The 17,781-nt window shown below is 50.3% G+C and overlaps 1 protein-coding gene across 2 annotated transcripts in view; it reads right to left on the minus strand.

The window, feature by feature from the left end:
* ECT2 (epithelial cell transforming 2) overlaps window positions 1–17,781 on the minus strand; it is a 303,927-nt gene that overhangs the window by 152,207 nt on the left and 133,939 nt on the right. For both annotated transcript variants that reach the window (XM_075338550.1, XM_075338549.1), the window contains 2 exons: window positions 14,062–14,172; window positions 12,875–12,971 (listed from right to left, as the gene is read on the minus strand). In XM_075338550.1, coding sequence (XP_075194665.1) covers window positions 12,875–12,971; window positions 14,062–14,172 — 208 coding nt within the window. The remainder of the gene's footprint in view (window positions 1–12,874; window positions 12,972–14,061; window positions 14,173–17,781) is intronic.

Below are 17,781 nucleotides of genomic sequence, written 5' to 3' on the forward strand. Positions count from 1 at the left end.
AAACAGGGCGGGTGCTGGGTCTCCCAATTGGAGCTAGAAGAAAAGGAATTTACGGTAAGTAAACAAAATTCCCTTCTTCTTTGTCGCTCCATTGGGAGACCCAGACAATTGGGATGTCCAAAAGCAATCCCTGGGTGGGTAAAAGAATACCTCATGATTAGGGCCGTCAAACGGCCCTCTCCTACAGGTGGCCAACCGCCGCCTGAATGACTTATCTACCTAGGCTGGCGTCTGCCGAAGCGTAGGTATGCATCTGATAATGCTTGGGTAAAAGTAAGTAGACTCGACCAGGTGGGTGCCTGACACACCTGCTGAGCCGTGTAGCCTGGTGCCGTAATGCCCAGGATGCACCCACGGCTCTGGTAGAATGGGCCCTCGCGCCTTGAGAGAACCAGAAGCCCAGTCGAACTGTAGGTTTCAAGAATTGGTTCCTCGAGCCCCCGAGCAAGGGTGGATCTGGAAGCTTGCGACTGTTTACGCCGACCAGCGACAAGGACAAAGAGTGCATCCGGGTGGCGCAGGAGCGCCATGCGGGAAGTAGAACCTGAGTGCTTCTCACCAGAACCAACAGATGCAAATCTTTCTGAAATTGATGGACTGGACGAGGACACAAAGAAGGTGAGGTGATATCCTGATTGATATGAAAATGGGATACCACCTTAGGGAGAAATTCCGGAACCGGACGCAGAACTACCCTGTCCTGGTGAAGGACCAGGAAGGGAGTTTGTATGAGAGCGTTGCTAGCTCGGAAACTCTCCTAAGAGACGAGACCGTTACTAGAAGGCCACTTCCCGTGAAAAAACGGGAAGGGGAGACATCCTTCAAAGGCTCGAAAGGCGGCATCTGGAGAGCAATTAGAACCTTGTTCAGATCTCAGGGCTCTAACGGCTCGCTTGTACGGAGTGCTGAGAAGACAAACTCCCCGTAGGAACGTGCGTACCTGAAGGAAGTCGTCGTTTCTGAAAAAATACAGATAGCGCTGAGACTTGTCCCTAAAGGGAACTGAGCGACAACCCATTTTCCTACCTAGATTGCAGGAAGGAAGGAAACATAGACGATGCAACCGGCGAGGGAGAAACACCCTGCGCCGAGCACCGAGATAAGAAACATCTTCGACGTCCTGTGGTCAATCTTGGCGGACGTTGGTATGCTAGCCTGTCTCATGGTGGCAACCACGTCCTGAGGTAATCCTGACGACACTAGGTTCCAGGGACTCAATGCCACACCATCCGGTTGAGGGCCGTAGAATTCAAATGGAAGAATGGCCCTTGAGACAGCCAGTCCTGATTGGTCTGGTAGTGCCCCCCGGTTAGCCTACCGTGAGGCACCACAGAACCGAGTACCACAACATCCTCGGCCAATTTGTAGCGACGAGGATGGCGCGGCCGCAGTCCGGTCTTGATCTAGCGCAGTACTCTGGGCAACAATGCCAGAGGTGGCACCTAAGGTAGCTGGAACTGCGACCAATGGCTGAACTAAGGCGTTTGCCGCCAGAGCTCGATGATTGTGAAACCGTGCCATGAAGCTGGCACATTGTTGTTGTGCCGTGACGCCATTAGATCGACGTCCGGCCTCTGTCAGCGGCGCCAGATCTCCTGAAACCCGTCCGGGTGAGGAGACCATACTCTTTCGGCCACACCTCAGCGACTTAGGAAGTCAGCTTCCTAGTTTCCACACTTGGGATGTGAATTGTGGATATGGTGGATGCCGTGTCTTCCACCCACATCAGAACCTGCCGGACTTCCTGGAAGGCTTGCCGGTTGCGCGTTCTTCCTTGGTGGTTGATGTATGCCACCGCTGTGGAGCTGTCCGACTGAAGTCGGATATGCTTGCTTTCCAGCCGCTGTTGGAAGGATTGTAGGGCAAGATACACTGCTCTGTGTTCAAGAACATTGATCTGAAGAGTGGACTCTTGCTGAGTCCACGTACCCTGAGCGCTGTAGTGGAGAAAAACTGCTCCCCACCCTGATAGACTCGCGTCTGTCGTAACTATCGCCCAGGACGGGGATAGGAAGGACCTTCTTTTTGACCAAGAGGTGAGAAGAAGCCACCACCGTAGAGATTCCTTGGCCGCCTGAGAAAGAACGACGACTCTGTTGAGGGACGTCGACTCCTCGTCCCATTGGCGGAGAATGTCCCATTGTAGTGGACGCAGTAAAACTGCGCGAAAGGAACTGCCTCCATTGCTACCATCTTACGTAGGAAGTGCATGAGGCGTCTCAATGTGTGCGACTGGTTCTTAAAGAAGAGCTTGCAGCCCGTAGTGAATGCTGTTTGTCTAGCGGCAGCTTCACTATCGCTGAGAGAGTAAGAAACTCTATGCCTAGATATGTTATCGATAGGGTCGGGGTCGGATCTGACTTTAAAAAGTTGATGATCCACCCAAAACTCTAGAGAGTCTCCAGCGCAACGTTCGGGCAGTGTTGGCATGTTTCCTAAGAGAGTGCCTTGACAAGTAGATCATCTAAATACGGGACCACAGAGTGACCCTGAGAGTGCAGGACTGTGACTACTGCTGCCCTGACCTTGGCGAAGACCAGTTGGACTGTCGCTAGCCGGAAGGTAGAGCTACGAACAGAGGGTGTTCGTCTCCTATAACGAAGCGTAGAAACGCTAGTGCTCTGGATCAATCGGCACGTGTGGATAAGCATCCTTGATGCCTAATGATGCTAGGAAATATCCTTGGGACCTTGAGGCGATGACATGGCGGAGGGATTCCATCCGGAACCGCCTGGTGTCCACGAGCTTGCTGAGCATTTTTAGATCCAGAACGGGACGGAACGGCCCGTTGTTATAGGTACCGCAAAGAATTTGGGGTAAAAACCGTGACCTTGTTCCTGAAGAGGAACGGGGGTCATCACTCTTTCTGCCTATAGAGTGCACCCTGTTTGCAGAAGAGCAGCGGCCCGGCCGGGAGGTGGAGAAATTCTGAAGAATCGAGTTGGAGGACGAGAAGTGAGCTCTATCCTGTACCCGTGAGACAGAATGTCTCACACTCAATGGTCATTGACCTATGGCAGCTAAATATCGCCAAGGCGGGAGAGCCTGCTACCGACCGAGGCCGCAAGTCATGAGGAAGCCGCCTTGGAAGCGGGTTTTCAGACTGTCGCTTTTTTGGGCGAGACTGAGCCCGCTAAGAATCTTAGCTCCTCTGATCCTTTTGAGTCCACATTGGACGAGGAAAAATGGGACCTGCCCGAGCCTTGAAAAGGCCGAAAACCCCGACTGCCTCTTGCTCTGTTGGGGTTTGTTGTGTCCGGGCTGAGGAAAGGATGAATCCTTACCCCTGGACTGTTTGATGGTTACATCCAACGCTCACCAAACAGTCGGTCTCGCGTAAGAAACAAATGCAGACATTTGAGAGGTTAAGGATGCCACCTGCGGCACAGATGTACGTGTAACCGTGTCAATCTGTGTAAGACAAGCTGAAATAGCTTGGAGTGCCCCAAGGGAGAGAATGCCGGAGCCAACGGTGCGCCGACAGCCTCATAGATGGCTTTCGACCAGAGATCCATCTGTCTGTCAGTGGCATCTTTGAGTTTGCAGTTCGATCTCCCACTGCAACTATGGATCTAGCTACAAGCCTGGAGATTGGAGGATGCCGCTCGGCACATTGGGTCCAGTCCTTGACCAAGTCAGGGGACAGGGATAACGTGTATCCTAAGCCGTTTGGAGAAGCGCATATCTGGATAAGCGTGGTGTTCCTGGACTGCCTCTCTGAAAGCAGAGTGGTCCAGAAAAATACGTGAAGCTGACTCCTCCACTGGAGGAGCTGTGAGAAATAACCCACATTCTATAGATGGACGCTATAAGATTATTTACTATGGCGTCACAATCAGGTGTATCCAGATTGAGAGCGGTCTCAGGATCAGAATCCTGAGCCGCTACTTCCGCCTCATTACACAGCGAGTCCTTCTGTTAGGACCCTGATGAAACCGAGGCCGCTCATAGCGAGCCCACTTAGGCTGTCTGGGACTGACGTCCGTGCAGAGCCGTGACTCTGGGATGCGTGTGACATTCCCGGAGCTGTTAGTTATTCACACTGAGGGGGGCCATGGATCAATGATTCAACAGTGCCCATATTGTGAGAGACATGTCCGGACTGCTAGGCTTCTAGTATCATAGCCATAGTCTCAGAAAAACTGTCAGTAAATACTGCAGACACCGTCCTCATCCCCTGGCCATTAGTGCATACAATGGGAGTCTATGTACCTGCCGGCCGTATAGCCGTACATGCTGTACCAGCTGTATAGAAAAACATGTGGTTCTGCACCTTTGTTTTACACAGAGAATATGCTGATAACTCCTCCGCATAATCCAGGAGGGTATATACAACGTGCGACCAAACAGTGCAATGTATATAGTACAAGCATATCTATAAGTGCACTTCTGCACTAGTGGGGTTAGCACCACAGGTGCTGCTTAACGCCTGTTACAGCGATTGTGTGACTATCAGAATGCCAGGGTCTTCCACACTTGTCTCTGTATCGTACAGAAACTGACACTAATGGCTGCCGGTGTCCTTGTAGAGAAGGAAGCCGTGGGCGTGCCTGAGAAAGTGCGGGAATCCGGATTCACAGTGCACACAGTGAGAGGGGTGGAGTATGCAAAACATACTCCAGCTCTCAGCTCTGCTCTATGCAGCGTCACGCCCCTACCCTGACTGTCAGGGCTGTGGGCGGTAACGAAGGGAGACTAGGCCCAGAAGCCGGGGACTCGAGTTAACAGCGCGGCCGCCGTAAAAGCGCGGGCCGCGCTGAAGTCCCCGGCGCACCACAAGTGCCAGCCGCGCCGCAGTTCCAGCGGCCGGCGCGACCGATTCATAGAAGTGGCCAGCGTCCCGCCCCTCTCCTGACTGGCAGGTCTGGGGGCGGGAACGAACGGAAGCAGGCCGCAAAAGCCGGGGACTCTAGTTATCAGCGCGGCCGCCGTAAAAGCGCGGGCCGCGCTGAAGTCCCCGGCGCACCACAAGTGCCAGCCGCGCCGCTGCCAGCGGCCGGCGCGACCGATTCCTGGAAGTGGCCAGCGTCCCGCCCCTCTCCTGACTGGCAGGTCTGGGGGCGGGAACGAACGGAAGCAGGCCGCAAAAGCCGGGGACTCTAGTTATCAGCGCGGCCGCCGTAAAAGCGCAGGCCGCGCTGAAGTCCCCGGCGCACTACAAGTGCCAGCCGCGCCGCAGTCCCAGCGGCCGGCGCGACCAATTCCCATAAGTGAGCCTGCTTCAGCAAAGCTGAATGAGGCCATGGCACAGGCGCCGCAGCGCTGATGTCCCCCGGCGCACTACAACACCCAGCATGCTGCGGTGTGAGCGCCAAATGCACGGGGACACAGAGTACCTTAAGGAAGCAGGGCCATGTCCCTGATGTACTCCGCTCCATCCAGCATCTTCTCCAGGGGCTGTAGATGGAGCACGGTCTCAGTGCCTGGAGACCGGTAAATCCCACTTCACCCAGAGCCCTGTAAAAAGGGATGGGGAAGGAATCAGCATGTGGGCTCCTGCCGCCGTACCCGCAATGGGTACCTCAACCTTACAAACACCTCCGACATACAGTGGGGTGAGAAGGGAGCATGCTGGGGACACTATATGTGTCCTCTTTTCTTCCATCCGACATAGTCAGCAGCTGCTGCTGACTAAAAAGTGGAGCTATGCGTGGATGTGTTGCCTCCTTCGCACAAAGCACAAAACTGGTGAGCCAGTGATCCCACTGGGGGTGTATAGCCAGAAGGGGAGGGGCCTTACACTTTTAAGTGTAATACTTTGTGTGGCCTCCAGAGGCAATAGCTATACACCCAATTGTCTGGGTCTCCCAATGGAGCGACAAAGAAAGTGGCGTACGTTTTGCGCCATTTTATGAAACCCGTAGAGTTCTCATTTTTTTGGGATCTATGGCTCAGTGACCGCTTATTTTTTGCGTCTCGAGCTGACGTTTCCAATGGTACCATTTTTGCGCAGATGCTACGTTTTGATCGCCTGTGCGTAAAACTTGCGGCGACCAAAAAAAAATAAATAATTTTGCCGTTTGGAATTTTTTTGCCACTACGCCGTTTACCAATCAGATTAATTGATTTTATATTTTGATAGATTGGGCATTTCTGAACGCGGCGATACCAAATGAAGGGAATTTTGTTTACTTACCGTAAATTCCTTTTCTTTTAGCTCCAATTGGGAGACCCAGACAATTGGGTGTATAGCTATGCCTCCGGAGGCCACACAAAGTATTACACTAAAAGTGTAAAGCCCCTCCCCTTCTGCCTATACACCCCCCGTGCCTCACGGGCTCCTCAGTTTTGGTGCAAAAGCAAGAAGGAGGAAAAAATTATAAATTGGTTTAAAGTAAATTCAATCCGAAGGAATATCGGAGAACTGAAACCATTCAACATGAACAACATGTGTACACAAAAAACAGGGGCGGGTGCTGGGTCTCCTAATTGGAGCTAGAAGAAAAGGAATTTACGGTAAGTAAACAAAATTCCCTTCTTTGTCGCTCCATTGGGAGACCCAGACAATTGGGACGTCCAAAAGCAGTCCATGGGTGGGTAAATAATACCTCATAATAGAGCCGTAACGGCTCCGTCCTACAGGTGGGCAACCGCCGCCTGAAGGACTCGCCTACCTAGGCTGGCATCTGCCGAAGCATAGGTATGCACCTGATAGTGTTTCGTGAAAGTGTGCAGGCTCGACCAGGTAGCTGCCTGACACACCTGCTGAGCCGTAGCCTGGTGCCGCAAGGCCCAGGACGCTCCCACGGCCCTGGTAGAATGGGCCTTCAGCCCTGAGGGAACCGGAAGCCCCGAGGAACGATAAGCTTCGAGAATTGGTTCCTTGATCCACCGAGCCAGGGTTGATTTGGAAGCTTGTGTCCCTTTACGCTGGCCAGCGACAAGGACAAAGAGTGCATCCGAGCGGCGCAGGGGCGCCGTACGAGAAATGTAGAGCCTGAGTGCTCTCACCAGATCTAACAAGTGCAAATCCTTTTCACATTGGTGAACTGGATGAGGACAAAAAGAGGGTAAGGAGATATCCTGATTGAGATGAAAAGGGGATACCACCTTAGGGAGAAATTCCGGAACCGGACGCAGAACCACCTTGTCCTGGTGAAACACCAGGAAAGGGGCTTTGCACGACAACGCTGCTAGCTCAGACACTCTCCGAAGTGAAGTGACTGCTACTAGGAAAACCACTTTCTGCGAAAGGCGTGCGAGAGAAATATCCCTCATTGGCTCGAACGGTGGTTTCTGAAGAACCATCAGCACCCTGTTCAGATCCCAGGTTCTAACGGACGCTTGTAAGGAGGGACGATGTGACAAACCCCCTGCAGGAACGTGCGTACCTGTGGAAGTCTGGCTAGGCGCTTCTGAAAAAACACACAGAGCGCAGAGACTTGTCCCTTAAGGGAGCCGAGCGACAAACCCTTTTCCAATCCGGATTGAAGGAAGGACAGAAAAGTGGGCAAGGTAAATGGCCAGGGAGAAAAACCCTGAGCAGAGCACCATGACAGGAATATTTTCCACATCCTGTGGTAGATCTTGGCGGACGTTGGTTTCCTAGCCTGTCTCAGTGGCAATGACCTCTTGAGATAATCCTGAAGACGCTAGGATCCAGGACTCAAATGGCCACACAGTCAGGTTGAGGGCCGCAGAATTCAGATGGAAAAACAACCCTTGAGACAGCAAGTCTGGTCGGTCTGGTAGTGCCCACGGTTGGCCGACCGTGAGATGCCACAGATCCGGGTACCACGACCTCCTCGGCCAGTCTGGAGCAACGAGGATGGCGCGGCGGCAGTCGGCCCTGATCTTGCGCAACACTCTGGGCAACAGTGCCAGAGGAGGAAACACATAAGGGAGTTGAAACTGCGACCAATCCTGAACTAAGGCGTCTGCCGCCAGAGCTCTGTGATCTTGAGACCGTGCCATGAATGTCGGGACCTTGTTGTTGTGCCGGGACGCCATTAGGTCGACGTCCGGCATGCCCCAGCGGCAACAGATCTCCTGAAACACGTCCGGGTGAAGGGACCATTCCCCTGCGTCCATGCCCTGGCGACTGAGAAAGTCTGCTTCCCAGTTTTCTACGCCCGGGATGTGAACTGCGGAGATGGTGGAGGCTGTGGCTTCCACCCACAGCAGAATCCGCCGGACTTCCTGGAAGGCTTGCCGACTGCGTGTCCCGCCTTGGTGGTTGATGTATGCCACCGCTGTGGAGTTGTCCGACTGAATTCGGATCTGTTTGCCTTCCAGCCACGGCTGGAACGCCTTTAGGGCAAGATACACTGCCCTTATCTCCAGAACATTGATCTGAAGGGAGGACTCTGAGTCCAAGTACCCTGAGCCCTGTGGTGGAGAAAGACCGCTCCCCACCCTGACAGGCTCGCGTCCGTCGTGACCACCGCCCAGGATGGGGGCAGGAAGGATTTCCCCTTCGACAGAGAAGTGGGGAGAAGCCACCACTGAAGGGAAGCTTTGGCTGCCCGAGAAAGGGAGACGTTCCTGTCGAGGGACGTCGACTTCCTGTCCCATTTGCGGAGAATGTCCCATTGAAGTGGGCGCAGATGAAACTGCGCAAAAGGAACTGCCTCCATTGCTGCCACCATCTTCCCTAGGAAGTGCATGAGGCGCCTCAGGGGGTGTGACTGACCTTGAAGGAGAGATTGCACCCCTGTCTGTAGTGAACGCTGTTTGTTCAGCGAAGCTTCACTATCGCTGAGAGAGTATGAAACTCCATGCCAAGATATGTCAGTGATTGGGCCGGTGTCAGATTTGACTTTGGAAAATTGATGATCCACCCGAAACTCTGGAGAGTTTCCAGAGCAATGTTCAGGCTGTGTTGGCATGCCCCTTGAGAGGGTGCCTTGACAAGTAGATCGTCTAAGTAAGGGATCACCGAGTGTCCCTGAGAGTGTAGGATTGCCACCACTGTTGCCATGACCTTGGTGAAGACCCGTGGGGCTGTTGCCAGGCCGAAAGGCAGTGCCACGAACTGAAGGTGTTCGTCCCCTATGGCGAAACGCAGGAAGCGCTGATGCTCTGGTGCAATCGGTACGTGGAGATAAGCATCTTTGATGTCGATTGATGCCAGAAAATCTCCTTGGGACATTGAGGCGATGACGGAGCGGAGCGATTCCATCCGGAACCGCCTGGTTTTCACATGCTTGTTGAGCAGTTTTAGGTCCAGAACGGGACGGAAGGATCCGTCCTTTTTTGGCACCACGAACAAGTTGGAGTAAAAACCGTGACCCCGTTGCTGAAGAGGAACAGGGATCACCACTCCTTCCGCCTTCAGAGTGCACACCGCCTGCAGAAGAGCCTCGGCTCTGTCGGGGGGCGGAGATGTTCTGAAGAAACGAGTCGGAGGACGAGAGCTGAACTCTATCCTGTAACCTTGAGATAGAATGTCTCTCACCCATCGGTCTTTTACTTGTGGCAGCCAGGCGTCGCAAAAGCGGGAGAGCCTGCCACCGACCGAGGATGCGGTTTGAGGAGGCCGAAAGTCATGAGGAGGCCGCTTTTGGAGCGGTTCCTCCGGCGGTCTTTTTAGGACGTGACTTAGACCGCCATGCATCGGAGTTCCTCTGATCTTTATGAGGCCTTTTGGACGAGGAAAATTGAGACCTGCCCGCGGTCCGAAAGGACCGAAACCTCGATTGTACCTTCCGTGGTTGAGGTCTGTTTGGTTTGGACTGGGGTAAGGATGAATCCTTTCCCTTGGATTGTTTAATGATTTCATCCAATCGCTCACCAAACAAGCGGTCGCCAGACAATGGCAAACCGGTTAAGAACTTTTTGGAAGCAGAGTCTGCCTTCCATTCACGTAGCCACATGGCCCTGCGGAGTACCACCGAATTGGCGGATGCCACCGCCGTACGGCTCGCAGAGTCCAGGATAGCATTAATGGCGTAGGACGCAAACGCCGACGCCTGAGTGGTTAAGGACACCACTTGCGGGGCAGATGTACGTGTTACTGCATTAATCTGCGCCTGACAAGCTGAGATAGCTTGGAGTGCCCATACGGCTGCGAATGCTGGAACAAAAGACGCGCCGATAGCTTCATAGATGGATTTCAACCATAGTTCCATCTGTCTGTCAGTGGCATCTTTGAGTGAAGCCCCATCTTCCACTGCAACTATGGATCTAGCCGCCAGTCTGGAGATTGGAGGATCCACCTTAGGACACTGAGTCCAGCCCTTGACAACCTCGGGGGGGGAAGGGATAACGTGTGTCCTTAAGGCGCTTGGAAAAACGCTTGTCTGGACAGTCTCGGTTTTTCTGGATTGCCTCTCTGAAGTCAGAGTGATCCAGAAACATATTTAATGTACGCTTGGGAAACCTGAAACGGAATTTCTCCTGAGAGGCAGACTCCTCAATTGGAGGAGCTGGGGGAGAAATATCCAACACCTGATTGATGGTCGCTATAAGGTCATTCACTACTGCGTCACCTTCAGGTGTATCTAGGTTGAGAGCGGCTTCAGGATCAGAATCCTGATCTGATACCTCCGCTTCATCCTCCAGAGAGTCCTCCTGCTGGGACCCTGAACAGTGTGATGAAGTGGAGGGAATTTCCCAGCGACCCCGCTTGGGCGGCCTGGGACTGCGGTCCGTGTCAGAGACCTCACCCTGGGACCTATGGGTTACCCCAGGGGCACTTTGCTGTTCCAATTGAGGGGGACCAGGGGTCAAGGATTGGACAGTGCCCGGGGCCTGAATCACCGGTCTGGACTGCAATGCTTCCAGTATTTTAGCAGACCATTTATACATACTCTCAGTCAGTTTGTCAGCAAAGGCTGCAAACTCCGTCCCTGTCACCTGGACAGTGGTAGCAGGTGGTTCCACCTGGGCCACCAGTCGCAGAGGCTCCGGCTGAGTAAGTGCCACAGGGGCCGAGCATTGCACACAATGAGGGTCAGTGGAACCTGCCGGTAGTACAGCTGTACAAGAGGTACAGGTTGCAAAGTACGCCTGTGCTTTGGCACCCTTGCTTTTTGCGGATGACATGTTGTCTCCTCTGAGAACAACCAGGAGGGTATATAGCCAAAAATCAACAGAGCGACCGTACAGTGCAAATGTATAGCCTATAAGCCTAATATATATATATATATATATATATATATATATATATATATATATATATATATATATATATATATATATATATATATATATATATATATATATATATATATATATATATATATATATATATATATATACTTCGGTACTCAGTGGGGCCAGCACCACAGGTGCTGCTTACCGACCGCTCAGAGCGGTTGTGTGATCACCAGATTCCCTGCCTGGGTCTCCCTGTGTTGTCTCTCCTCTCCAGCGTCTGAATCGCTGACAGGAATGGCTGCCGGCGTTCTGTGGGGAGGAGGGGACCGTGGGCGTGCCCAAGAAAAGTGCGGGAATCTAGTGCCCCAGTGTACTGAGTGAGGGGGGAGGAGGATACTAATGTATGCTCCAGCCCTCAGCGCTGACGATCTGTGCAGCGTCCCGCCCTTCCCCTGACTGGCAGGCCTGTGGGCAGGAATATACGACACTAGGCCGCAGAAGCCAGGGACTAAAGTTATAATCGCGGCCGGCAATAAGCGCGGCCGCGCGGTAGTCCCCGGCGCACTAACACACCCAGCAGTGCTGCAGTGTGTGTGGAACAAGCGCTCCATGCGCGGTATCCCCGGCGCACTAACACACCCAGCAGTGCTGCAATGTGTATGGCACAAGCGCTCCATGCGCGGTAGTCCCCGGCGCACTAACACACCCAGCAGTGCTGTAATGTGTATGGCACAAGCGCTCCATGCGCGGTCCCCACGGGGACACAGAGTACCTCATAGTAGCAGGGCCTTGTCCCTGACGATACCCAGCTCCTATCCAGCAGATTCCCAGGGGCTGCGGAGGGAGCACGGTCCCAGTGCCTGGAGACCGATCCGGATCCCACTTCACCCAGAGCCCATTAAGGGATGGGGAAGGAAAACAGCATGTGGCTCCTGCCTGTGTACCCGCAATGGGTACCTCAACCTTAACAACACCGCCGACAAAGTGGGGTGAGAAGGGAGCATGCTGGGGGCCCTGTTATGGGCCCTCTTTTCTACCATCCGACCTAGTCAGCAGCTGCTGCTGACTAAGCTGTGGAGCTATGCGTGGATGTCTGCCTCCTTCGCACAAAGCATAAAAACTGAGGAGCCCGTGAGGCACGGGGGGTGTATAGGCAGAAGGGGAGGGGCTTTACACTTTTAGTGTAATACTTTGTGTGGCCTCCGGAGGCATAGCTATACACCCAATTGTCTGGGTCTCCCAATAGAGCGACAAAGAAATGTGTATATTTATTTTTTTAACCCTTTCATTTTCAATGGGGGTGATTTGAACTTTTAGGTTTATTTTTTAAAACTTTTTTTTCACTTTTTTTTATTTTACTAGTCCCCCTAGGGGGCTATAGCGATCAGCAATCCGATCGCTCTTATCTATCTGCTGATCACAGCTATACAGCTTTAAACAGCAGATACAGTCACTGTTTCTCTCTGCTCCGGGCCGAGGGAAAACTAAAGTGAAACGTCATAGCTGCAGGCGTCATCACATCTCACGTGACTTCCGGTGGGGGCGGCGGTAAGTGAAAATCTTCACCGCGCATATAAACATCTCCCTGCCAGACTTTGGCAGCGAGATGTAAGGGGTTAATGTTAAGGGTGGAATGCAATTCTACTCGTAACATGTAGGCACACATGTCAGCTGTTGAAAACAGCTGATGTGTGCCGATCCACGCCGCCTGCCCGCAGCAGGGCTTAACGGGACACACTCCATGACGGATATATCAGTCCATGGTCGTGAAGGGGTTAATAAATCTCACTCATTGTATAAACATTTGGATATAGCTGGAAATCCACCATCTTACCATTTAGAAGAAGAGCAACACTGGGCAATCTTTGGACTGGACGGATCATCAACTCCACCAATGTTTGTCTCCCGCATTCTGGCTTTGATTGATTGATCTGCAAACAATAAGTTACGTTACAACCAACAGCTGAAGCAGAGGAATAACTAGAATCACAGCAAAATTACAACCCAAACTGAACCTTTCAACATATTGCATTTTTCTTGACCATAAATTATCTAATGTAATAAACCAACTCAAAAAGTTACATTGTTTTATAGGAAAATTTTCAAAAAGAAAAAAAAAAAAAAAATCAAATAGAGCCCATCCTGCCACAACTAAACTGTTTGTATGTTTGTGTGGTGTACACTAGAATATCACAACACACAAACATACAAAAGTGAAAAAAGTGTGTAATTCAAGAACACAGGGGTTATTTCATTATACAGCTCAATATACCAGCAATGGCCTAACATGAAGTGGCCATAGTGCCAGGAAAGCAAATGCCACGTCATCTACCACCCGCACAGCTTGGTGTTTACACAGCATGTGGCTAGCTCATCACTTGTTACAAAATGGATGTCCAGCCAGAAAGAAATATCTTTAGATGTGTTGACAAATTAAAAACTATTTTCAATACTATCCTTTCATTTTGAATTGTGCGCCTGGCTTAAGGCCCTGTGACACACAGAGATAAATCTTTGGCAGATCTGTGGTTGCAGTGAAATTGTGGACAATCAGTGCCAGGTTTGTGGCTGTGTACAAATGGAATAATATGTCATGATTTCACTGCAACCACAGATCTGCCAAAGATTTATCTCTGCGTGTGACGGGGCCTTTAGAGGGAACACAGGAGGCAGTTTCCCATATTTCACATAACCAGCCAGGGGAATGCACATGGCTTGCTGACTTCAATGACTAAACCAGATTTGTTCCCTGTCTATCAGCCGTAGCAGACCTAGTCTATGAGCCAGAGCAGATAGAACAGCCATATAAGCCTACTTAGAGGTTGTACGGCCCTTTAAAACATTCTAATTACATAATTGTGTGTTACCAGTCTTATCAGCAATGCTACAAGGCACAGAACCCATACGGTTCACCATCCATTCTGCTCGTACGATCCCCAGAACATTTCTTTTTTGTACAGAGAATTACATATTGCCCTATACTGCTGCATACACTTACTGAGTATATTGGCAGATGCTTACCTTCAGAAATGCGTGGAATCTTGGTTTTAGCCTCTCACACGTTATAATAGTTTCCTTACTCATTTCAAAGAAATTTACAAATGGCGGATACGTTTTCACCAAATCCTTTGACTGAAATGGGAAATTTTCAAGTCAATTGATCATGTTTCATACAACAGAAATCTCAATTGAAATATAGAGACTATCCAAAAAAAAAAAAAAACTACTAGTAACACGTGAAGGGAGTCTCATTACAAAACGTCTGATTGTTGGGGGCATCATCAAGGACTAGAAATTGGGTGCAGCGAGGAACATTGAAAGACACATCAGGGGAACATGCACCACTGTCTTTTATAATTATGGGATTGACAGCTGGAACTCGCCTTTCCCAATCAGTACCAAAGACTAAAAGGCGGCGTTACACGCTACGATTTATCTGACGATATGTCGTCGGGGTCACGGATTCCGTGACGCACATCCGGCATCGTTAGCAACGTCGTTGCGTTTGACACCTAAGTGCGACTCCGAACGATCGCACATAGATTGAAAATCGTTGATCGTTGACACGTCGTTCCATTTCAAAATATTGTTCATCGTTTGGATTGCAGCAGACATATTGGTACGTTTGACACCCTGCCAACGACGAACAACATCCACACGACCGCCTTGGGAAAACAACATATCGCTGAACGATTTTGCGTCGCATGTGAGATGTGTACGTGTGACCATTAATAAACGACCTACGAGCAAACTCGGCAAATTGTAACAACGATCTGGGCGTGTCACTTCACTCATGAGATCGTTAGCTAAATCGTAGCGTGTAAAGCGGCCTTAAGGGTGCGTGCCCACGATCAGAGTTTGCTGCGTTTTGGACGCAGCATGCATCAGCTGCGTTGTACAGTAAAAATCAAAAAAGGGAGAAAATTAAGAATATAAACCAGTAAAGCAAGGGAATAAGAATCAATGGAAATATTTTATTAGGAAATTACAAAAAAGTAAAAAAAACAGCCAGGACAAGACACAGGGAGGGTGAAAAAACCCCAAACATACATATAATGGCGGGACAGAGAACTATAAATTGCAATAAATTACAATTTAAATAAACCCCTCACAGACTGACCATTAAATCGTTACATGAGAGAAAGGGTAAGACCTCTGCTGGTAAGTAACTATGTTATATGATATTCAAAAGAACGCGTGTGAAACAAATAGCAGCAAACAGGCCGCAGGCCCAATGTATACAAAGCTCGCTTAGTTGAAACAAGTTGGGTAAAACAAGTCATGCCAAAGTGCCTAGAGCATGAAAAATGTATGACAAAGCACAGGAGTGGGACCCCGTGGCAATACAAGAAATAATTTGTGTACATTAAACAAACATGTATCAGTGAAGGAAGGTGTTCTCCTCCCCTTCCCTTTTTTCTATTTTTTTTTGTGTTTCATTTATGTTTTCATTTTCCTACATATACAGGTTTTTCCCTGTGCACCATGCTTCGGTTTCATACAATTCTATGCATCTATTAAGAATTCTGCACTATTTTTTCTGGGATTTCTCCTTATATTATTACATGAATTCATATTAAATATATGTTTTGTGATAGTGAGTAGTTACATCGCTGATATGGCTTTGTTTAATGTACACAAATTATTGTTATTCATTGAACAAAAGTTTACCATCTTTTGTTTGTTAGTGTGAACTACTTATGTCTGGTGCACTCGGTTGTCCATTTTGTCTGGTCTGGGGAGATCTTTACTTGCGACAGCGCACGCCTGCTGATAGCCGAGCGGCGGGGAGTTCCTGCACCGGACCATGTGCGCGTGCTCGAGAGCCATGGTGACGCGTCCGGTGGTGTTGTCTCCCCCCCGCTCTGTCTCAGCGACCAGCGCATGCGCCACTTAGTCTGCAATTACATGTGATCATACGGTGCCACCTCTATAAGATCGGTATCTGCCCCACATACTTGATATCGCCCCTGGAAAAAGCGCCACAAGCAAAACGATCGTTTGGGATCTCCCCCTCCCACCCCGTGACCAAATTGCTCATGAGGTAACTGCTCCGCACTTTTTCTACAAGGTTCGGCTTGATTGCCCCGTTACTGGGTCCTCCCTGGTCTGGTCTCATTATGCCATGATTCCACTGCAGTTTAAGCCTTAAACATGTCTGTTTCCAATGCAGACTTATACTTTAGTCTACATACCATTAGTGGATCCATTAGTGGATCCTTATTAGGTATTTCGGCTATGGAATCTGCATATTACTAAACTATTCTCAATATAGGTCTTCACCATTTTTCTTGTATTGCCAGGGGGTCCTACTCCTGTGCTTTGTCATATATTTTTCATGCACTAAGCACTTTGGTATGACTTGTTTTACCCAACTTGTTTCAACTTGGGCTGCTTTCACACTACGTTTTTTTAGCATGCGTCTTGAACGTTTTTTTGCTGTAAAAGTGGATCCTGCTTTTACAAAGAAAAACGCATGCAAACGCATGTGTTATTTTGCAGGATCCTGTCACTTGAAGTTTATGGGCGGGCATTGGAGTCATGTGATCGGGAGTGAGGGGAACTGAACGTGATAGACTGGGAGCCAGCATCTGACAGCTGCAGATGCTGGTAACCAAGGTAAACATCAGGTAACTAAGCAAAGCGCTTTGCTTGGTTACCCGATATTTACCTTGGTTACGAGCGTTCACCGCTCTCGGGAGAAGGAGAGACTGATAACGCCAGGCTGGTTTCTGGGCATGCTCAGTAAAGCAAGCAGGATCCTGTATCAGCATGCCAGCGTTCACATGCGTTTGCATGCAGTATAGACCATAGAGATACACTGCACACTCAGTTATATATGCTATATAGATTTATTATAAAGGATTCAAAAAAGCCATGCAAAGGAAGACTATGAACTTAGAGACAAAAAATACTCTGACGTTTCGGCCACCGGCCTTGTTCACAGAGTACACTGTCACTTATAGTTCTGAGTTCCAAAAGGAGTTGCTGTGGCCATATGGTAATGGAAAGGTTGCAAGGTTGGGGTGTCAAAGACGCTTAGGACATCTTATCTGAGCCTATGTGTATGCCGGCGCTCACGTGCCTTGGCTGTTTGCTTAGGAAGGCACGGGCCTTGCGGAAGCCTGGCCAGGCGCTTTTGAAAAAATACGGAGAGCGCCGAAACTTGTCCCTTGAGAGAGCAGAGTGACAACCCCTTGTCCATTCCGGATTGAAGGAATGAAAGAAAAGTGGGTAAGGCAAACGGCCAGGGAGTAAAACCATTATCAGAGCACCAGGATAAGAAGATCCGCCAAGATCTGTAATAGATCTTGGCGGACGTTGGTTACCTGGCCTGCCTCATAGTGGCAATGACATCCTGAGATAATCCTGAAGACGCTAGGAGCCAGGACTCAATGGCCACACAGTCAAGTTGAGGGCCACAGAATTCAGATGGAAAAACGGCCCTTGTGATAGCAAGTCTGGCCGGTCTGGAAGCGCCCACGGTTGGCCCACCGTGAGATGCCACAGATCCGGGTACCACGATCGCCTCGGCCAATCTGGAGCGACGAGAATGGCGCGACGACAGTCGGACCTGATCTTGCGTAACACTCTGGGCAGCATCGCCAGAGGAGGAAATACATAAGGCAGTCGAAACTGCGACCAATCCTGAAATAATGCGTCCGCCGCCAGAGCTCTGTGATCTTGGGACCGGGCCATGAATGCCGGGATTTTGTTGTTGTGTCGTGACGCCATGAGATC

The sequence above is a fragment of the Anomaloglossus baeobatrachus genome, chromosome 3 (genome assembly GCF_048569485.1).
Source record: "Anomaloglossus baeobatrachus isolate aAnoBae1 chromosome 3, aAnoBae1.hap1, whole genome shotgun sequence".
In the NCBI taxonomy this organism is placed as follows: domain Eukaryota; kingdom Metazoa; phylum Chordata; class Amphibia; order Anura; family Aromobatidae; genus Anomaloglossus; species Anomaloglossus baeobatrachus.